General features: G+C 45.4%; 1 protein-coding gene across 2 annotated transcripts in view; it reads left to right on the top strand.

Moving 5' to 3' along the window:
- Window positions 1-2527: 2527 nt before the first annotated feature.
- Window positions 2528-23704, top strand: part of SYNGR1 (synaptogyrin 1) — a 74343-nt gene continuing 53166 nt past the window's right edge. For both annotated transcript variants that reach the window (XM_075321850.1, XM_075321852.1), the window contains exon 1: window positions 2528-2964. In XM_075321850.1, coding sequence (XP_075177965.1) covers window positions 2866-2964 — 99 coding nt within the window. In that variant the 5' untranslated portion in view covers window positions 2528-2865. The remainder of the gene's footprint in view (window positions 2965-23704) is intronic.

The following is a 23704-nucleotide window of genomic DNA, read 5'->3' as shown; positions in this document are numbered from 1 at the left end:
CCCACCTAGGGTCTAGACAGCCCGGGGCGGTAAAACAAACAGATTAGCTTTGAGTTCAAGTTGAGAGGAGTGTGGGCTGGAGCTAGGTGTAGCTCCAGTAGAGGAAGTTCAAGTTGAACGGTGCCAGGGTCGGAGCTCTGGTACCTTGGCTAGGTGGCAGACGGTGGTGTCCGTCAGCAGGAGACGGGAAGACGGCTCGGCAGATCCGAGGAGGACCGGAGATGGGTTGGAGCACACCGGTACCGACCCCGGAGACCCGACCGGAAACCGTGCATAGAGGTGGTACTCGGACCCTGAAGCCAGGACCGAAACCAGCGGCCTTACTAATTAACCGATTGAGGGCAGGATTACAGGTCCTGTCCCAACCAAAGTCCCAAAAGCAGACAACCACTCACAGAGAGGGATAGGGCAACCGCCACGGCCCATAGATCCCACGGGTCAGCATCAGCGGGCACGGCTCCTTAGGCACACAGAAAGCCGGGAGCGGACTCCTGAGTTCCAAACCAGGCAGCTCACAATACACAAAACAGTGCAGAGGAAAGGACAGCGACCACCAGCCCGGGTGGGCGGACCAGAGTACAACCGACTGTGGCGGCCGGCCACCAGCACCTTGGTTTACCAAAGACTCGTGTGATTCATTCAATTGTGAGTAACCAACTATCTCCTGGTCCATCTGGGCGTGCAAGCCCCTGCCATCGCCATACCCTGCACATAGTGACTGGGCCCCGGGGCAACCATCCCTACCCACGGAGGGGTTAACATCCGGCTGCCATTACATCTTCCCCGGGTATCCCACAACAGCAGTGGTGGTGTCCCACTTCACCACATACCATGGGTGGCGTCACAGACATTCTACAATCAATCCCATACAAATACGTCCCCTTTTATTAGGAGTGTCCACGCGACCCCCGGGTCCGGGGAACCCCTCGAGCCATACCGAAGGCCCCGGATCCGAGCAGCTCCGGCTGCTGGCACGGGGGCGGCACATATGTAGGCCCTCACATTTATCTGTGATGACCTTAAAATCATGCTGTACAAATTTATAAAGGAAACTCAAGGGGTACATTGTTTCCTTTCCAAAAACAATCATGTGGATAGTCTATGAGGATTTTCCTCCCACCTCCTGCTGTATTAGTGGCAAGGCGTTAGAGTTAGTCATTGGTGCTATAATCAAAATGTCAATCAAAAGTTCTGCAGCAATCCGATAGGCACTAAGCTCACACCATAAGGTGCACAGAAAATGTGGCATCCACCTGCATTACTGGTTGTTAGTGCCAGGTGGATTCCTGGCCCCCTTTATCTCACATTTTCGCACTTTACACCTGTCGCTCAACTTTTTTTCTTCTTCATACACTTGTCTGAACCTAGCCTTAGGCACATGTTGATGATACTTAATGGGGCATTTTCAAGTTTGGAAGTTATCCCCTGTCCATGAGATAGGACCCCCACCGATCCTGAGAAACGGGCCTGTGTGAATGCTGTGTTCCTCGATCCTGAGCACTGCTGCACCATTCCTTCTCTGTGACCGCTGACAATTTCCAACCGCAATGCTCAGTTGGTCTTCGGCACTCCCATGAGAATAAATGGAGCGGCAGTACCCATGATTGTCCATCACTCCATTCATGCACCCATTCTCAGGATCGCTGGGGAACCCCAGCGATTGGGAATTTTTGGATAGAGAGTAACTTTTAATCTTAAGAATCCCCTATTAAGCCATGCCACCTTCTATAGAAGATGCCACATTGTTTTTGATTTCCAAGCGCAATGCTCAGTTGGTCTTTGGCACTCTTGTGAGAATGAATGGAGCGGCAGTGCTCATTATGGACCATCACTCAATTCATGCCCCCGTTCTTGGAATCGATGGGGAACCCAGAGGTCAGAACAATAGCAACTGGGAATTTTTTGTATACGGGGTAACGTGCAATCTTCACAATCCGGCTTTGAGCCATGCCACCTGCTATAGAAGATGCCACATTCTTATTGAGTGGTCTTTGGCACTCCTATAAGAGTGAATGGAGCGGCAGTGCCCATGATTAACCATCACTCCATCATGCCCCTGTTTTTGGGGTTGGTGGGGAACCTAGAGGTCAGAACCCCAGTGATTGGGAATTTTTATATAGGGGGTTACTTTTAACCTTGAGAATCCCCCTTTACGTCATGCCACATTCTCTACAAGATGCCACTTTTTTTTTTTAATAAGTCAAAGACAAGTTGTGGCAGAATTTGTCACGTTTCTAATTTCTGTGTCTAAAGAGCCCAGTTACATTTTCTTGCATTTTACTTTTTCAGCAATTTCTAGGTATTTTTATTTGGTCATTATGACATCACACGTGAAGCCCCTTCTATTCCTGGTGCTGGGGGGCTCAGGGCACCATTTGCCAAGCAGCCCTCCCTGCAGCCCTCCTGCTTGCTGTCGCCATGGAGATAAGTAGCGGCCCGAATCCAAGATGGCAGCGCTAGAGATCACGTGCCTGTGCCAACCAGGAGGCAGCCGTGAAGGAGGGCGCAGCGCGCATGCGTCAGACGCTGCTACACACAGCAGCAGCCTGTAGCTGTCGCACTGGCTCTGATCGAGGGTTTGGCTGCATTTTCTCATATCAGCTGCTTCCATCCCATCCTCCCGTGCATTCAGCGGCTTCCTCCCCCGATCCGTCCCCAGGAGCCGAGATTGTGCCCAGCTCGCCATAACTCGGGCATATAAGCCTGGCCATCTGCATTCATTGGGTGCCTGTGTATTGGATGGTGTGCTGCTCACCTGCAGAGATCCTGCCCATGCCCTTGAGCTGTGTGGCCATTATCTGATCAGCCTCATCCCCAGTGCAGACCCCAAATAGCTTCTGCAGATACATTTTGGAGGTCGTCAGCATGGAGGGAGGCGCCTACGGAGCTGGTAAGGCTGGAGGAGCCTTTGACCCCCAGACTTTCATCAGGCAACCTCACACTGTCTTAAGGATGGTGTCTTGGGTAAGTCAGACCTTTGTGTATCCTTGGATCACTGGTTCCTTAATTTCTGGCCCAGCTGCCCTATAATAATCACCCCTATAATAATAATCACCATTTACCCCCCGACCGCCCCCGCCAGGTCCAGCTGTGATGTGGAAGGTCACGGTGACATTAGGCGCTGCCTGGCACAGCGGGTATTCCTGAGCCACCCAAATCTGCCTCACCCCCCCCAAACTTTACTCTAACATTTACACATTCCCCTCCCCCAAAAAAAAAATGCATACAAATAACACCGGCGTTATGTATTTTTGTTTTTTATTACTCACTATTTTTATATATATATATATATATATATATATATATAATTTTACAAATCTGATTCGTGGGTCATGTGACGCCGACATTCCTCTTACAATTCTTTGAGCTGTATTGCCCGTAAAGAGTTAAACAATGGAGGTCTATTAGACAAAAATGTAACAATCGGCTGCAAATAAAAATCCCACAAATATCAAAAGGCAAATAAAGGGGGGGAAAAAGCCACAAAATACAATGTATGTATATATGGTATGTAACTCCCAGCAAAGCTCAGGCTGCAGCTAAAATAGGCCGATGCGTCCCTGGTAAGTCCTGGCCTAAATGTATCAAAACTGGCCTAATTTACTCCGAATCTGGACTCTCCTCTGCTCCATATTTATCAAATTTCCTACATGAATGTTACATGTGACCAATATTGTGACCGCTTTTCATCAGCCTGCCCCTCCCAATGTTACATAAGATCAATGTGTCAAATCCTGCCAAGATTCGCACAGATTGGGACTTTTTGCACATGATGTGTGTTTATGTTTAATTATATTTATATATATATATATATATATATATAATTTTAATTTTATTTTTTATTGAACATTTATTTACACATGTTGAGCAGGACAACAAAAGGGTTAACTGTAGAATTTGCCAATTGTGACCTATTATTCACATTTGTTCCAGGCCTTTTTTTTTTAAATGACCTTTCTAAGTTATACAATTTATTTTTTTCCAAATTCATATAGAACTGTGATCATAAATATGTCGCCTATTGGATAACCATGCCCCTTTTTCTTGCATAGTCCAATTTTATTTTATTTTTTAGCAGATAACACATGGACCCAGAGTATCGAGGATCTATTCACACATCTGTGAAAATCCCAGATCAGCGTCTAAGATCAGGTCCTATTGGAGCCAAACTTTTATCCCCATTCCAACATGGAGTGGCAGTTCAGATGCCAACCGCTGCTCAATTCATCGTCTATTTCGCTGCTTCTGGCATAAAATTGAGCGCAGCGCTCTGCAGTCTCATAGGGCCTGGATGGAGCAATGGTTGAGCATGAGCTCTGCAGCCCCATAGGGCTTGGATGGAGCAATGGTCGAGCATGAGCTCTGCAGCCTCATAGGGCCTGGATGGAGCAATGGTTGAGCATGAGCTCTGCAGCCCCATAGGGCCTGGATGGAGCAATGGTCGAGCATGAGCTCTGCAGTCTCATAGGGCCTGGATGGAGCAATGGTCGAGCATGAGCTCTGCAGCCTCATAGGGCCTGGATGGAGCAATGGTTGAGCATGAGCTCTGCAGCCCCATAGGGCCTGGATGGAGCAATGGTCGAGCATGAGCTCTGCAGTCTCATAGGGCCTGGATGGAGCAATGGTCGAGCATGAGCTCTGCAGCCTCATAGGGCCTGGATGGAGCAATGGTCGAGCATGAGCTCTGCAGCCCCATAGGGCCTGGATGGAGCAATGGTCGAGCATGAGCTCTGCAGCCTCATAGGGCCTGGATGGAGCAATGGTCGAGCATGAGCTCTGCAGTCTCATAGGGCCTGGATGGAGCAATGGTCGAGCATGAGCTCTGCAGCCTCATAGGGCCTGGATGGAGCAATGGTTGAGCATGAGCTCTGCAGCCCCATAGGGCCTGGATGGAGCAATGGTCGAGCATGAGCTCTGCAGTCTCATAGGGCCTGGATGGAGCAATGGTCGAGCATGAGCTCTGCAGCCTCATAGGGCCTGGATGGAGCAATGGTCGAGCATGAGCTCTGCAGCCCCATAGGGCCTGGATGGAGCAATGGTCGAGCATGAGCTCTGCAGCCTCATAGGGCCTGGATGGAGCAATGGTCGAGCATGAGCTCTGCAGTCTCATAGGGCCTGGATGGAGCAATGGTCGAGCATGAGCTCTGCAGCCTCATAGGGAATGGATGGAGCAATGGTCGAGCATGACCTCTGCATCCCCATAGGGAATAGATGGAGCAATGGTCGAGCATGAGCTCTGCAGCCCCATAGGAAATGGATGGAGCAATGGTCGAGCATGAGCTCTGCAGCCCCATAGGAAATGGATGGAGCAATGGTCGAGCATGAGCTCTGCAGCCCCATTGGGAATGGATGGAGCAATGGTCGAGTATAAGCGCTGCAGCCGCATAGGGAATGAATGGAGCAATTGTTGAGCATGAACTCTGCAGCCGCATAGAGAATGAATGGAGCAATGGTCGAGCATGAGCTCTGCAGCCGCATAGGGAATGAATAGAGCAATGGTCGAGCATGAGCTCTGCAGCCCCATAGGGAATGGATGGAGCAATGGTTGAGCATGAGCTCTGCAGCCCCATAGGGAATGGATGGAGCAATGGTTGAGCATGAGCTCTGCAGCTCCATAGGAAATGGATGGAGCAATGGTCGAGCATGAGCTCTGCAGCCGCATAGGGAATGAATAGAGCAATGGTCGAGCATGAGCTCTGCAGCTGCATAGAGAATGAATGGAGCAATGGTCGAGCATGAGCTCTGCAGCCCCATAGGGAGTGGATGGAGCAATGGTCGAGCATGAGCTCTGCAGCCCCATAGGGAGTGGATGGAGCAATGGTCGAGCATGAGCTCTGCAGCCCCATAGGGAATGGATGGAGCAATGGTCGAGCATGAGCTCTGCAGCCCCATAGGGAAAGGCTGGAGCAATGGTCGAGTATAAGCTCTGCAGCCCCATAGGGAAAGGATGGAGCAATGGTCGAGTATAAGCTCTGCAGCCGCATAGAGAATGAATGGAGCAATGGTCGAGCATGAGCTCTGCAGCCGCATAGGGAATGAATAGAGCAATGGTCGAGCATGAGCTCTGCAGCCACATAGGGAATTAATAGAGCAATGGTCGAGCAGGAGCTTTGCCGCTCCATTCGAATGGAGATTAAAGATCAGCAACTAATTACGGTACTTTTCCTGAGAATAGGCGATACATTTTTTTTCATCGGGCAAACCCTTTAGTTGTATGGGAGGTAAATCTCACTTCTTGGCAGCAGCGACTAAGCAATAATGTGTATGTGCAGCTGCTGTGTTCTGCTTGTACATCGCTTATATCCAGCCACTGCCAAAGCCGATTTTAGCTGATCGCTGGAGGTGTTGGATCCCCTTTTGATGACCTATTCTTTGTAAAAGTCAGTAAAAAGATTATATGGTGCCAGCGCTCTGTGACACAGACATGTAAATCCTCACACTGCGTGCACTACAAGGGTTCTCCAGTGCTAGGAGAGGCGGGCCACAAGTGTATGACGTGCATAAATGCGGCCACATGCCGACTAGACTGTATCCGACCTTGCTCAATGCAAGTGTATTGAACGAGGCCCTACATGTCTAGTCGGAATGTGGCCGGAATTATGCAAATCACATACTAGTGGTCACATGACTGCCTGCTCCGGAGAATCCTCTGAGCACGTGTGATGTGAGGATTCACTAGTCTACAGTCAGTGATTACAGACTTGTAATTTCTGACCCGACAACCCCTTTAATAGTTTATTTTTGTATGACTAATGAATTGTTTGTTTTTTTTTTGTTTTTTTTTCTTTTTAATGCTTAGGGTTATGCTTTTAAAACTATTTTTTTTACCTTTTATTTGGGGGGGGGGTAATTTATATAGTGTTGCCCTATTGTTAGACATTTTATCGTATTCACCGTTAAATACTGATAATTTAGGTATATTACACATCTGTTTTAGGATAATTGGGTCAGGCCTAGCATAAAGGATTGATGGATGGGAACTATTTATCATGTTTATTAATCTTTCTCATTGTTGTTTTTTTTTTTTTTTTTTTAATCTTTAAATGTGTTACGGGTAGGGGACTACATTTATTTATTTGGTCATATACAGTGTGTCCACCCATATCCTGTCCACTGCCATAAACTTGAGAACGGCGGCAGCTATAAGCATAGAAGTGGTGTCTAGGTATAGTAAAGTAGCCATGCGTTACGCAATGAATCCACCTATAACGCCACCTGGTGGAAAACAACAGAGTTAGCATTTATATCTCAAAAACGGAACGCGATAGAGGGAAAAAAAGTGAATTAAAATATTGTAGGGCATCTTCAATTCAATACGAATCGACACCTTGCATATAGAAATGCTATGATATGAAACCCATGACCCTCCCCCCCCCCCCCCCCCCAAAAAAAAGAAAAATTTTTAATGCTGGTCACGCATATGGCGCTCATTTAACCTTGATGATCAAAGTGGCCCCCGTCGGCTGCAATGCACATCTGGACTCTGGACAGCATACTGTATCTTGCTGCACGTTTGTGCAATATGGTGGGTGACACGTTTGCACAAGCATCTGTGATACGTCGTCGTAGGTCCTGCAATGTTGTTGGAGGGGTCGCATACACCTGCTGTTTGATGTGACCTCACAGAAAGAAGTCCAATGGGGTCAGGTCAGGTGAGCGTAGAGGCCACTCCACACAGGCACCATACCAAAGGACTTGTAGGAAGTCTCCATGAGGTATCGCTTCACATCCGCAGCTTTGTGAGTTTTACACGTTCTAATCATAGCATTTCTGTATGCAAGGTGTCGATTCATATTGAATTGATGATGCTGTACAACTTTGTAATTCACTTTTTTCCTCTATCTCGTTCCGTTTTCGAGATAAAAATGCTAACTCCGTTGTTTTCCACCAGGTGGTGCTATAGATGGTTTCATTGCGTAGCGCATGGATAGTTTACTATACCTAGACACCACTTCTATGCCTATAGCTGCTGCTGTTCTCAAGTTAATGGTGGTGGACAGGATATGGGTGGACACACTATATATAATTTTTTTAATTTTTTTTCTATTTCTTCAGTACATTCTATTTCTTCTACATTGTGATGGAGTGTGCAATCACAAGTGTGTTGCTCCAAGATCATTGCACCAAAGATCAGCACATGGAGCCGGTACAGATCTGCAGAATGGACAGACAATGTGACACCATATAGGCGCCATGTTTGGGGCATTGGATATTCAGGTTCTCTGGAAAATATCTTTATTTCAACACTTCTGAAAGTTCAGGAATTTCCTGATCTACAGTCTTGTTAGTGGGGTTAGCTTATCACATGGTGACCTCAAATTCCTGATGTTCAGGAGCTCAGCTCGACTTATACATAGCAGATGTCTACTGCGTTGCCCGGACAGTGGACACCTGCGTTGCCCGGCCACGCCTGCAGTATTTTGAGTTGAACATGCTGCCCCATGGAGCTGAGCATGCTTAAATCATAACCATTATTTTTATTTGTAATTTTATAAATCAACAGTACGCATGAAAATGAGCAACTTTTGTAATATATTATGGTGTGTATGCATGTCGCGGGCGGGGAGGAGGGTGTCAGCAAACTACGCTCACCCCTTCTGCTCGGGTCCGGCAATTGCTGCTAAGTGGTGGCTCGAGCTGTGGGCCGGATCCCGGGGGTTCTAGAGCGGCACTCCTCGCCCGTGAGTGAAAGGGGGGTTGTTGGGTGTGGGAATTGTTTATTGTCCGTGACGCCACCCACGGTTGTGGTGATTTCACCACCGCTGCTCAATATGGGAATCCCGGGGATGGTGATGCGGAGCAGCCAGGTGTTGTGTTGCCCCTCCGTGGGTAGGGATTGGTGATCCCGGGGCCCAGTGATGGAGTGGAAGGTGCAGGGCCTGGTGGGCGCAGGGACGCGGCGGCAGCGCTGTGCCTTGCGGCACTGTGGTACTCACTCAGCCTGAGACGTTGACACAGTTTTATGGTAAACCACACGGCTGGAAAGACTGTTCCCACGGACGGCTGCACTTGCTCTCCCAGTAGGTAACGGTGATGTCCCTCTGACCTGCACCTGATGTTTCTAAGTTGGTAGCGATGGGTCCCCACCGGTAACCCGCTCCCCGGCTTCAAGCTGGACCGGAGGAGCTCTACTTTGCCCGCAGACGCTGGCCCTGAGGAACTGGTGCCTTGGCGGTGGCGGTGTTCCTCCTTAATGGTTGGACTGTTGCCTTCAATCGGGACTTGGTTGTTGGGGGATCTATGTCCCCTTCACTGACGGATTTGGCAAATTATGGCGACTCCTAGCCTTGCCGGGGTCCGAGAGGCCCCTGCCCTGGTGCTGACTGTCCTTTGCACGCTGCTCCAGACCGCCGGGTCACCACCCGTCCGCGGTCCTTCCAGCAACCTCCAAGCAGTCCCCCTGCAGACTATCACCGCCGTCTGCTGACCTTGCTGTCTCAGTCCGGGGCACACACCCTTCCAGGAACTCCCGAACAGTCACCCCTCTGGACAGTCACCGTCGTTGCTGACCTTGCTGACCCGGTCCTGCACACAGCTGGACCAACTTCAGGCTTTCCACTCTCTTTCTTTCCTGTCACCACTCTTGCTTTCCTCCTTTACCACTTTACTTCCTTCACTTCTCTACTTGTTTACTCCTCCACTTAGCTTCTCACTCAAGCCCTGCCTGGGCTAAACTCCTCTCTAGCCCTCAGCTAGACTTCAACTCTTCCACGTCCCTAGCTGGACTGCCTGGTTCTTCCCGCCTCCAGAGCTGCGAACTCCTCGGTGGGCGGAGCCAACCGCCTGGCCCACCCCCTGGTGTGAACATCAGCCTCTGGAGGAAGGCAACAAGGATTTCTGGTTAGCTTTGGTGTTCCTGACTGGGATGTAGGGTGTGGTGGTGTGATGACCTGTGACCCCTGGCTTGCCCAGGGCGTCACATGTACATGTGTATATGTGTATACAGTTTTTTTTTTTTTTTTTTTTTTTTTTTTTTTTTTTTTTTTTTTTGCTCTTGCATCAAATTCATAATTTGTGTGGGCCACTTTCACAAATTTGGCTCAAAAACAGCGGACACTAAAAGACAAAAGGGACTTTTATCAGTCGTAAATGATTAATTGGGGCCTACATCTTTCAGCTCTCACACCTATGGCTCCATAGTGCGGAGATCCTCGGTAAAGTTTCTGTGGATACACACATTTGTCAGAGCTGTCACACAAAATCTCTAAGATGGTTCCAAATTTACAGTCCATAAGATTATAGTGACTGGAATGTACATGAGATTTCCATGTGACTTTTCTTTGTAAATCACGTGATCATTAGTAATGAAGCTGGCATGAGACAACCGAAATTTCACTTGTCATGCACCAAAGGTTTTGTTTAACCCCTTTATAACTGGAAATGAGAGACGTGGGGTGGATTCCTACTAATCTTGCTTTCTTTGTTGGTTGTAAGAAGAAAACAAAGGGAAATATATATGTGTGTGTATATATTATAGTATAATTTTTTTTTTTTTTTTTTTTTTGGTGTTTTCCTCTAAGTCTCAGGAATCTTATATGTGTGTGTAATATATATATCTAACTCTTATTTTTCGGACTATAAGGCTATGTGCAGACACTGAGTACTTGGTTGTAGAAATCTTTGCACCAAATCTGCATTTCTTGGCAGGAAAAACCCTGTGTTTTTTGCCGCTTTCTTGGTGCGTTTTTGCATATATTTGGGGTGGAAAAATCGCTGAAAAAATGGACATAACATTCACAAACCTTCAAGATTTTCATTCACTTTGCTGGCGTAAGAATTCACATGTAGTTTTGTAACAAAACCGCTCTCAAAAATGCATCTAAAATTGCGATAACACACTGTGTGCACATAGCCTAAAATGCACTGGACCATAAGATGTACCTAGATTTAGAAAAGGGAAAAACTATTTGAAGCAAAAAAATGTGGTCATGATGCACTGTTTTAGGGGATCTGCTGCTGACAGTTATGCAGGTAATGTCCCCCAACGCTGTACTAATTTCCCCCATCCTGGGCCCTTTCCTGTTATGTGTTCCCTATTCTGGTGTATAGGTCTTCCATCCTGGTATATATGTTTCCTATCCTTCTCTTTCATACTGGTATATAGGGCTCCCATCCTTGTCCAATTCTGATATATAGGGCCGCCATCCTTCTCCAATTCTGGTTTATAGGGCCCCCATCCTTCTTCTCCAATCCTGGTATATAGGGCCCCATAGTCATCCTATCTAGGCATATATGGCCCTCATCCTCAGCCCATCCTGGTATATATGGCCCTCATCCTAGGGCCATCCTGGTATCTATGTTCCTTATCCTGATATATCTGTCTCCAATCAGGATGTTCCCTATCCTTGTATATATGCCTCGCATTGCACCACACATATAAATAAATTATGCCGGCAAGTGACTTCAGCATGTAAGCGAGGCAACACATGATGTCAGTGCCATGTGCCCCCAGTTAGACTGTCAGCTGCTGAAATATTCATTACTCTTGGGATTATGAACGTGGGGTGCAGTGAAAATTCGTTCTCTTTAATAGCCCTTACACGATTACCCAGCCACTGGTTGGCTGCAGCAGCTGGGCGATCACATCTCCACTGTTAAAAAGAAAGTGAATATTCATTGTTTTTAACAGTGGACATGTGATCGCCGAGCTGCTGCAGCAAGCCAGTGGCTGGGTAATCGTGTAAGGGCTATTAAAGAGTGAATATTCACTGCTCCCCACACCCATAATCCCACCAACCTTTTGGTGCCGGTTTCAGTGCTAAGAAGAGGGCGGGATTACGGTTATCGGGAGCAGTGAATATTAATTTTCTTTATTAGCGGGCACACGGTTAGCCCCAGCAATGGCTCCTGCCTCTTGTGGCCCTCTCCTCCACCGCTGTGCTACCCCCTCCTCCCCTACAGTCACAGCCAGGTACATCCAGACTATAAGACGCAACCCCCACTTTCCTCCAAAACTTGTAGGGAAAAAAGTGTGTCTTGTAGTCTGAGAAATATGGTAAATGTAGTAAGAAGGCCCTCAGAATATATATCTGGTTTATCACCATAGGCCAACAGTGGCGAAAATATAATTTTAACTAAATATCCGTATGGCAGAATATTATGTTTGTCATGTATAAAAGCTGCTCTATTTTCCGAAGTTGGTCTTAAAACAATCTTTTTCCTACAAGCGTCAGAAAAAATGAGTCTTCGAATGGACTCAGTGGTTCCCAAAAATAAAACAAAAAGAGAAATGTCATCTGATTTTAGGATAGATACTTACCCATACAATTCCATGAGTCTGTGAAAAATCACTGACAGAACATATCATCTGTGTGCATTTCATATGCTGTCCCATTTTATATATCTTTATTTTTTCATATATAAAATCACTGATTTGGTTAAAAACTAACAATGACCAAAAACTGTTTTTAAAATCTTAGCCAACACATTAAAAATAGTATTTTCTTTTTTTTTTATGTATGAGAAAACTCAGACATTTGAAAGGAACCTTAAGGTGCTATAGGAGATGCAATTGTATTTATTTTTTTTGCCTTAAGGTACCATCTCGCTTAACGACGTACCAGCAATTCCGACCACGATACGACCTGGTCAGGATCGCTGGTGCGTCGATACATGGTCGCTGGTGAGCTGTCAATCAAGCAGATCTCACCAGCGACTCTGCGCTTGGTAACCAGGGTAACTAAGCAAAGCGCTTTGCTTGGTTACCCGATATTTACCCTGGTTACCAGCATACACCGCTTAGCGCTGGCTCCCTGCACACTTACTTTGGGGACTGAGTGCAGTGAGTGATTACAGTAATTGCAGTCATAAAGGTCCTTGACCTCCAACCGCCTGTCTGTACTATCTGAGGATTGTGCACAAATGTTCCACTATATTTTCCGATGTAGCTTCAATCTGCTCTCCCCTGACTCCTGCTTGTAAGAGATGACAAGAAGTAACCTATTACAAACAGGAGGCAGGGGAGGATGAAGCTGCATTACTTTGGCAGTAGATTCTGCAGTGTCAGGGGACGATAGTTTTATGTTGTCTATTACAGACTGTCCATTATATTCGACCCTCTCCTCCTTTTGAAAAGTTGCTACAGGCGTAATGGGACACATAGGACTACATTAGGGGAAGACTGATATTCAGTTACTAATTAGTACTGATAAAATCAATGTCTAGCTGTGTGCTGAGCAATAACAAACCCATCAATAAAGGGAAGATCTGTCTTTTCTGAATACAGATTTTTACCCATGTAGTCTGAAAGATATATTACAAAGTTGCTTATTTTAATAAGTATTACTGTAATTTATGGAATAAAACATAGAAATGGCAGTTTCTCTTTTGGGCTGGAGTCACACCTGCCAGTGACTCGCATCACATTACCCGGCACAGCCTCCCTTTCTCCGGTCAGGAGCATCTCCGCTGCATAGAAATACATGCAGCTGAGACGCTCCTGTCATGAGTGGCAGCCGTGCCGGGTGATGTGATGCGAGACTCACGCGAGTTACTTGCAAGTGGTACTCAGGCCTTAAAGGGGATATGTCAGTAAGTTTTTGCTATGTGATCTGAGCGCAACATGATGGAGTGGCTGAGGGCCTAATCACTTACTAGGCTGGGTATTGCTGTTTTCAATAAAATCAGTGTTTTGTCAGCAGGAGATTATCACTACAGGACTAGGTGTCTCATTCCTTCTAGTCAACTGCTCTGTGTAACCCGACCCCAACAGTGATTAGCAGTTTCCTGTCAATCAGTGGTGTGGGCGGGGCTTTACAGGGCTCAGCATTCTGCGCATTGCTAAATCTGCAGAAAAGGAAGCGGTGATTGAATCAAATTACAGTTGTAGATCATTGAGTCATACTTAACTGGAGTCAGGGTATTTGCCCCTACATCATGCTGCTCTCAGATAACCGCAAACTCCTGGTGACAAATTGCCTTGAAATGCCGATGTTATTAGGAATGAGTGAACCCATGTTTCGAGTTCGTATGCTTAACCCCGTCATGACCAAGGATGTACCTGTATGTCCTTGGCTGTGCCTGTCCCATTAATGTGGCCTTGCTTGGTGAGTCCACATTATTCACCACACATGTCTGCTAATCGGATCAGCAGGCGTGTAGGTAACAGGCGCAGGTGGATCTCCGATACATCTGCGCCTATTAACCGCTTAGATCCGCTGCAAAACTGACAGGGTGATTTAATGCGCTCTAGCGTGGATCATGCTGTTCCCCACCACTATCGGCGGCCCCGGTGTGTAATGAGTTGGTATGACAGCATGGGGTCAGTTGATAACCCCTGTCACTGCCATGACATGCTTCCTTTGAATTTCTTCTGATCAGTGCAATGCTGAAGCATTGCTCTCATCAGGAGAAGTGATCGAACTGTGTAGCCATAAAGGCCCCTATAAAGATTAGTCAGACTAATGAGATTTAAAAAAAAAACAACAAAAAACTAAAAGTTCAAGTTACCCTCTCAAAACGTCAGCATTACAATTTGTCTCCACAACATTGCATTAATCTACAATAACAGGAGATCAAAAATTAAATTAGCTCAAGACGCAAAAAATAAGCCATCACTGATCCCCAGATCTCTAGAATTGAGACTACGTGTCTTGGAAAATGGCGACAAAAGCAGCGAATCAATGCCAGGTCTGGTTGTTTTTTTTTTTTAAGTAGTGAAAACAGCAAATAAAAAAATAAATCCAAACAATTGTTCATTTGCACTTTAATTTTTTTTTATTTTGCAATTTCACCACACTTGGAATTTTTCCAGTACAATATGGGGCAGAATGAATGGCGTCATTAAAAAGTACAACTCCTCCCACAAAAAACTAGCCTCATATGGCTGTACTGATAGAAAAATAAAAAAAGTTATGGCTCTTGGAAAAAGGGCAGGAAATAACGAAAAAAGTGTTTCTTTCATGGGGCACTAAAGTATAAGGATGTTTTTAGCCTTGTTTAATTTTCCTGAGAATGAGACTCTATAGGTCAGCGGCAAGTCCGGAATGTTTCACGCTCGTGAGAAATTCCAGGCTTGCCTCTGACTGGGAGTGACCTATGGAGCCTCATTCTCAGGAAAATCAGGAACAGTAATTGGCGCATTTAATGGATGTACCACTTTTGGGGTGTCTACAGGCTGCTGTTTTTAGGCTGGGAAGGGCCAAATAACTATGAGCCTGATAGTACCAGCCCCCAGCTGCCTGCTTTACTTTAGCTGGTTATCAAAAATAGCGTGGATCCCACATCATTATTTATTTCCTGTCCACATTTGTTTGTAGGGCAGTTCTCCTACTCTAACCCCCTTTTTGCTTCCTTTTGCAGCCCCTATCCCTTAATAGGATACTTTTTACATCACTAAGTTCATGTCCCCATTGATTTACATGGGTTCCAGGGTCAAGTTCAGGTCCCGAACCATACTTTTAACTAATGTCCAAGCGAACTTGAACATCCATAGGTCTGCTCATCTCGAATTGTTACACTTCAAAAAAGAAAAAAACAAAAAACCCATCAGCTAGACAACCCTTCGTACCACTCTTGTTCTACAATGTTGCATAAATGTCAGTGTGTTTCTTTGAATCTTGCCTGTATTTTAATTTTTTTTCTACTTTTTTGTATTTTTTTTGCATACCAATATCTTGATTTGATTTGACTAGCGTCAAAGTAAATGTCTAATGGAAGTGACTCATGTAGATCTTCTTCTAGCTTGTGAAGTGAGAAAATCAGTAAAGGGCCTTATTGTAGTAGCATATGCTATGAAGTCAAGGTCACCTCCAACAAGCAAGGCATTAGTGCCTGACGTGCTCAGCTTTACAGCACATCTTTTGAAAATTGCAGGTTTTTTTTTTGTTTTTTTTTTGTATAAGCCTATGTTCACATGTCCAGTAGTTATTTACATTTTTCAATTTATCAGATAAAAACAAAAACAAGGTGTTTCCTATACACCAGAGATGGAAACCTTTTTTTTCTGCCAAAGGCCATTTAGATATTTTATAACTGCATTCGCTGGTCATACAAAATTATCAACTTTAAAAATGATTTTGCTATATTTGATCAAACATTTAAAGGGCATCTGTCAGCAGGTTTTTGCTATGTAAGCTGAGGACCGCATGCTGTAGGGGATAAAAAAACAAAAAGCAACTGTGTCTCTCATCTGTGTGTGTGCAATTGGTTACTTAAGCTAATGCTTATATTACCCTCTGATTAACGTTGCTGGCTTGTTAAGGGAAGTCCGGCATGCCCCTGCTGTGATTGATACCTCAGTCAATGTACAATCTCTATAGAGAGCTTGATGTGGGTGGGGGAAGCTCCCTGGGCTCAGCTACATGTTTAAAACTCAATTCTTTGATTATGTTAAAGCAATTGCACCCAGTTATCTATGTGATACACTGTTGTATTCAGAATCTCCTTGTCTACATTATGTTGCTGTCAGATGAGGTAACAAAAACCTGCTGAGCAAAAATCTGCTCGCAACTACATTTCCAGGTTTGCGTTGGTTGGTCTGGAAAGCTGTTGAGACTTTGTGATAAGTTTTGTAAAGAACGGCTCACAGCAATAATTTCCAAACACAGATGTATATTTCAATGTAATTATCCTCACAGTGGAAAATCCTTATTGCTCACGTAATGTTTTATAGAACTTGAGTAGTGGCAGGTGTGCGGTATGCATCCCATAGGAGACACGGAGACTGCTGTGTGGGCATCCCATAGGAGACATAGAGACTGCTGTGTGGGCATCCCATAGGAGACATAGAGACTGCTGTGTGGGCATCCCATAGGAGACACGGAGACTGCTGTGTGGGCATCCCATAGGAGACACGAAGACTGCTGTGTGGGCATCCCATAGGAGACAGAGACTGCTGTGTGGGCATCCCATAGGAGACACGGAGACTGCTGTGTGGGCATCCCATAGGAGACACGGAGACTGCTGTGTGGGCATCCCATAGGAGACACGGAGACTGCTGTGTAGGCATCCCATAGGAGACATAGAGACTGCTGTGTGGGCATCCCATAGGAGACATAGAGACTGCTGTGTGGGCATCCCATAGGAGACACGAAGACTGCTGTGTGGGCATCCCATAGGAGACACGGAGACTGCTGTGTGGGCATCCCATAGGAGACACGGAGACTGCTGTGTGGGCATCCCATAGGAGACACGGAGACTGCTGTGTAGGCATCCCATAGGAGACATAGAGACTGCTGTGTGGGCATCCCATAGGAGACACGGAGACTGCTGTGTGGGCATCCCATAGGAGACACGGAGACTGCTGTGTGGGCATCCCATAGGAGACAGAGACTGCTGTGTGGGCATCCCATAGGAGACACGGAGACTGCTGTGTGGGCATCCCATAGGAGACACGGAGACTGCTGTGTGGGCATCCCATAGGAGACAGAGACTGCTGTGTGGGCATCCCATAGGAGACACGGAGACTGCTGTGTGGGCATCCCATAGGAGACACGGAGACTGCTGTGTAGGCATCCCATAGGAGACACGGAGACTGCTGTGTGGGCATCCCATAGGAGACACGGAGACGGCTGCACTTTTCATAGGAGCGGGATGGAACCACTGAAGAAGCTACCGGTGCCAACAAAGAATGTCATAAATTGTTGCCCGCTCATCGGCCTTCAGTAGTGAACGGTGGCTCAGTGGTTTGCACTGTTGCGACTGTTTGCAGCGCTAGAGTTCTCAGTTAAAATGCCACGAAGAACAACATCTGCAAGGAGTTTGTATGTTCTTCCCTGTGTTTGTGTGGGTTTTCTCCGGGTTTTCCAGTTTCTTCTTCTCTCATTCCGAAAACATACTGATAATTTTAGATTGTGACCCCCCAATTGGGACAGCGATGATTGTCTGTAAAGCACTATAAAATATGATGGCACTCCATCTAAGAAAGAATTAAAGGGCTGGTGAACAGAAAAACCCTTCTGTACAGGATCATTCATGTAAATGTGGAAGTGTCATACAATGAATTCAAGTTTTCTTTCCATCTGCTATCCGTTTTTAAGCTTTTTTTTTTTTTTCTTTTTTTTTTTTTTAATTTTCACATATGAAATGCAGGCAAGAAGCTGATCTGATGTAGAATGGAGACCAAATTACATTGTGCAAAGAAATATGGATTGTACGGTGCATGCTCTATATTTATTGGGTTACTTGAATGTCTAATTTTAAATATGCCCGTTCAGCAATCAGCAGATCATGGTTCTCGGCACGGCCTACAGCAGCTCTTAGCAATCAGCAGCTTTGATCATGGGCTTTGGGTGTAATGTAATATTACACAGCACCGATTCAAAGTCAATGTAAAAAGGAACTGCATGAATGAGTTATTTCATTAGGTGGATAGTATATAGCTATCTGCGTGCGCTTGTCTGAACAATCGCATATTGATAAAGCCGTGTCTGAGCGTCTAACTGCACATAGTCATACAGGGAGCTGTGCGAGCTACAGACATTTTGAACTGCATTACTGGTACATAACCTATACTTACAAAATTGGGGAACTGTTCACATTTTTCACCAAATTGTGTTCTCCATCTACCAGTGACAAGGTGACTCTGTGTATGGGAACCCACCTGGTCAGACATTCCTCATCTGGCATACGCTAGCTCTAAGTCACAACTTTGACCAGATGTCAGCAATGCCCAACGTATGTACACTACAAGAACAATGAAAAGCACCTCCTAGGAACCGATGGGAAAGGCACTAATTGCCCACCATAGGTATTGGGGCTTGCTCACACTACCGTATAACACGGTCGAGGGCTATCCGATGTTTTATAGGAAAAGGACATCTTGGTGGTAAAAATAGAAGGAACACTGAGAAGTGGAAGACCAGCAAACTGATGGCTTGATACTATCAAGATAACGGTTGAAGAAGACCCTGATGGACCTATCTAGGATCGCACAAGATCGCTCTTCCTACAGAGTAAAGGCTGCTTTACACGCAGCGACATCGCTAGCGATGTCGCTCGTGAAAGCGCCCACCCCCGTCGTTTGTGCGTCACGGGCAAATCGCTGCCCGTGGCGTACAAAACCGCTAGTACCCGTCACACATACTTGCCTTCCTAGCGACGTCGCTGGGGGCGGTTCGTGTGGCGTCACAGCAACGTCACACGGCAGGTGTCCAATAGAAGCGGAGGGGCAGAGAGCAGCCGTATGAAAGTCACGCCCACCTCGTTGCCGGAAGACGCAGGTACGGTGTTTGTCGTTCCTGGGGTGTCACACGTAGTGATGTGTGCTGCCTCAGGAACGACGAACAACCTGCGTCCAAAATCAGCAACGACACTTGGGAAATGGACGATGTGTCAACAATCAACGATTTGGTGAGTATTTTGCATCATTAGCGGTCGCTCGTACGTGTCACGCAACGACGTCGCTAATAAGGCCGGATGTGCATCACGAATTCCGTGACCCCAACGACATCTCGTTAGCGATGTCGTTGCTTGTAAAGCCCCCTTTAGGAGAAGATGTGGAGTAGAAGGAAACAATCTCTCCATTTGTGATCTGATTCTCACATGTAAGATAATCAGATCAGTGATTGATGATCGGCTCACACACGCAACAGATCACGAGCCAATTGTCATTGGCATATCTCACCGGATGCTCTCACATGAGAGAACAATCGGTTGCTATATGCTAGTATGACCCTAGCTTTAGCTATACATGCTGTAATAACTTTTGAGGTCAACATTTTAACGTGTATTTTATAAAATATTAACCCTCAGGTGAGGAATTCCTCAAAGTCTTGATGCTCCCTCTAATCTCTCGGTCTTCTCCTCACCTGGGCTCTGTATCTCACACGTGAGAGAATCCTATCGCGGTGAATGATGCTCGCAGCAGAGTCTGAACCAAGTCTTTAGCATATCTCATCCGATCCTATATGCTCGTGTGAGCTCGACCTTACTCATGGTCATATACTGCTATGCGAAGTCTGCGTGGCCTAAATGTGCTACCATGGCCTAAGACATTTCTGGATTTTTCTCCCATCGAGCACATCTGGGATGTAATTGCTTGGCATTTGCAGAAGGAACTGCCAGCAGCGAATCTTGATGATGTGCCAAAGTGGGTTCAATGTTGCAGAAGATTCCTCAGACAACAGTTTCATGACCTCAATGATAGCAGCCGTGTATGTGCAGGCATTTCTGTGCGTGGGGCTCATACTCTATACTAAATAAGCTGAGGTGTTTTGAAAATTTTTCCTCACACTCCCTTGTTCACTAATTTATTAATTAAAAAAAACTCCCTTGTAGTTCCGACGTAAGCCGATGGTGTAAAGTGGCTCCATTGGTCACTCGGGGCAAGTGGCAGGCACGGAATTTCTCATGAGTGTGAGAGAACCTTGTCTGCCTCTGACCGACAATGACCAGTGGAGCCTTGTTCTCAGAAGGAGGCTCCATAGGATTTGATTGACGTCTTGGGATATTACACCAATGGATTAGGTCGGGACCTCAAGTAATTCTTCAAGTAATTTTTCTTTTAAATGTAATAATTTGGTGAGCAACGGAATGTGGAAGAGTCTTCATTCAAATAAACTTTTTTTTTTTTTTTAACTTTACACTTACACTTTACCGGGTTCGTAATGTGGGTCTTTGATAGATGCCTATCCATTACTAACCCCTGGGCTTCATGCCAGCTGTCAATTCACAGCTCACATCAAACCCAAAAATATTACCCCAATTGCCACCGCAACAGGGCAATCGGGATAATAGATGGATGCACAACTTCTGGGGCGAACACGGGCTGCTATTTTTAGTCTGGTAAGGGTCAAATAACCAGTCTGATAATGCCAGCCCTCAGCTGTCTGCTTTACTTTGGCTGGTTATCAAAAATAGAGGGCACCTCCATGTTTTTGGTTTTTGGTTTTTTTTAATTCCCTCTCCACATTTGTTTGCAGGACAATCACATTCATTTTGCTTATTTTTTCAGCCCCTAGTAATTGCTACCACTATTTTACAGACCAAAAGTTTGGTTCTCGATTGACTTCAAGTCCAAGTACCGGACCGAATTTTTAACTAAAGTTTGGCTGAACCCGAGGAGTATGTCCCTTAATGGGTTGGCTCATTCCTACTCATAACTTGTCAATATTCAGATCTACTTTCCTCTTTGCTCATAACTTGTGCTTTGGCGACTTTTTCCTTTTCTTTGTCTGGGCAACGTGCTTTATTCTGTTTCAGTGACAAGATATGGACAGCTATAATAAAGCTTGTAATAAGGATCCCTTTCACCGCTATGAGGAACATGTTTTCAGTACTTGATGTACTATTTTCTAACAGATGGACGCTGTACACGGCTTGCTCTATTTTTGGCTAGTCCAGCTTTTGGCTAAAAAAAGCCACCGCAACAAATACAGATTGTAATGTCCTTCATAGTGTTCAATATGTAACCACAATACCATGCATGATATACAGCTGTCTGTTTCAAATGACCTAATATGTAGACTCAGTATCACCATTTAATATTAGAAGATGTAGAAAAAGAGCATGAACAATAATACCCTAATAATTCCTATCAATAGCTCAGCGAGAGCCACCTGATTGGAATATGTGCAGCCTAAAAATCACATTAAGCTGAAGTACCAAATGCAAATCATAGCAAAGAAAAGCTGCAAAAATGTTACCTTTTAATTGTACCCTATGGCCCTGATTTATCATTATTATTTAGACTGGTATGTTCATGCCAGTCTTGATGAAGGGGATGTGTTGGAGTCAGACACTCCTGATTAACTAACCTCTTTACTCCCGGGCGATTTTTATTTTTATTTTTATTATTATTATTATTATTATTATTATTATTATTTTCAATGGAGCAAAAAGGGGTGATTTTAACTTTTTTTAAAAAAAAAAATATGAAAAAAGCTACATTTGTCTCCCTGTGAATGCCAGCGGAGCGACAGCACTCACAGGAGATCAGCATTTCTGCTGATCAGAGGGAAGCTAAAGCACTGCACTAATCAGCAGAAGTGATCAGACAGTGCAGGGACTTTATGACTGTACTGTCTGATCTCCTGTGAGTGTCGGCGCTCTGCCAACATTTACAGGAAGTGAATCATGACTGCAACAGGGGTCATCATCAGACCCTGTATTGTCAGGTAACCCATTGGCGCACTGATCACGTCATAAGAGCGCCGATGGTGGCAGAGAATAATGCGGTGTCGCCACTCGAGACTGTATTAACACGACACACGACCAAGACGTGTATATTAAAGGCCTTGGTCTTGAAGGAGTTGAGATGTGACTCTGGAGCGCCTGCCAACTGATGTGCGCCTTGCCAAAATTCATATTCCAGTAGGGAATTGTCGTAAACTTTCTGGTGTAAGGAGCGCTGTGTCTCATCCTGTATAAGATTAGCTCTGGTAGCGTTGCTGCCTGAAATGAGCACCCCACCCTACGTTGGATCACCATGTTTGCCCACTTTATATTGTTCATGCCCCAACGCCTTTCCATACCTCGTATCTTGGGCCACAGACAAGTGTCTGCAGGGCTGGACCTGTATTCATTGTTTATATACATTATAGCTATTGCAATTCGAGACCACCTCAAAACCTGTCACCTGAAATATCGGATGGGGAGAGGCGTCGGGACAGTTTAGTTATTTTTTGTCTTTGTTTAGACATGTGTGCACCTAATTAAATATTGCAAGGCTGTCCTAAGGGAATGACGTTAACTATTACATTGCTGATACTTATTGGCAAAACCTGTTGAGCAAAAATCTGTAACTTTGCACTTGGCTATGGGGCGACACCACAAAGTTTTTGTAGTTTAACTGCTCAAATTTCAAGTTGTGTCCAATGGCTTTAGCTTTAGGTAACTTGCAGTTGTCATTTTTCTTTTCCTTAAAACTTAGTACTTTTAGAATTGATTTTATACCCTTATGCATTACGAAATGAGTAATGTCCACAGATTCCGCCGAAATCCTTGATAACATTTTTGGATTTTCTAGAACCGTTCTGGGAACTGAAACGCGTGGGAGGTTTTCTGGGTACATTGGGAGTGGTCCCAGGTGTGGGGGTTGAGTTTTTAGATGTAAATTACGTATATGTGGCTACTGACTGACTCGCTGTTTGGGATTTGGACGTTTTTAGTGCAATCTCTGAATATTTTAGACCTGAATGATTGGAAAGAATAATGACTCAACGGATAATAGAACCAATGTAAAGTGGCAATACTTAGTGATTGCAGCCTGGGCAGCGCGGCTACCTTCCCAGGTACTTGTCGGCTTCAGTACTTTACTCCCTGATCTTATAATGCTGCAAGATCAGCAGAGCTGGCAGCGAGAACGCAAGAGATGTCAGAAGAACAGGACGGAGATTAAGACAAAAGGGTAATGAGGAGGATGGATTAGCGCAGCAGAGGATGGCCATCTGTCCGTCTGCTGTGGGGTGGGAGATTGTAAATGCCGTGTCTTTCCCAGTCTTCTCTGGATTTGCACATCGTATTCCCCTAAATCCTACTGATGTCACAATAACCCATTATCCAGAACTTGTTTCCTTATGTTATTAGGATATTCTGATGATAGGAACAGAAAATTCTGCTCATTTACGTTAAAGAACATAAAATGACCAGATTCGATCCCCTCCCGCCATAATGACGGGCAGTTTACCGATATTCAGACATAGAAAAATACATTATCTGGAGTTTTGGTTCCTCATCATCACACTCCTTCTTGTCTGACATCTCTATAAGGAATTTGGGTTTTGTGCGATGAATGGAGTGAATACTTGTAAACTTTCATTCAACT

This window comes from Anomaloglossus baeobatrachus, chromosome 8 (assembly GCF_048569485.1).
Source record: "Anomaloglossus baeobatrachus isolate aAnoBae1 chromosome 8, aAnoBae1.hap1, whole genome shotgun sequence".
NCBI classification, from domain to species: domain Eukaryota; kingdom Metazoa; phylum Chordata; class Amphibia; order Anura; family Aromobatidae; genus Anomaloglossus; species Anomaloglossus baeobatrachus.
This window is presented reverse-complemented; position numbering and strand designations above follow the sequence as displayed.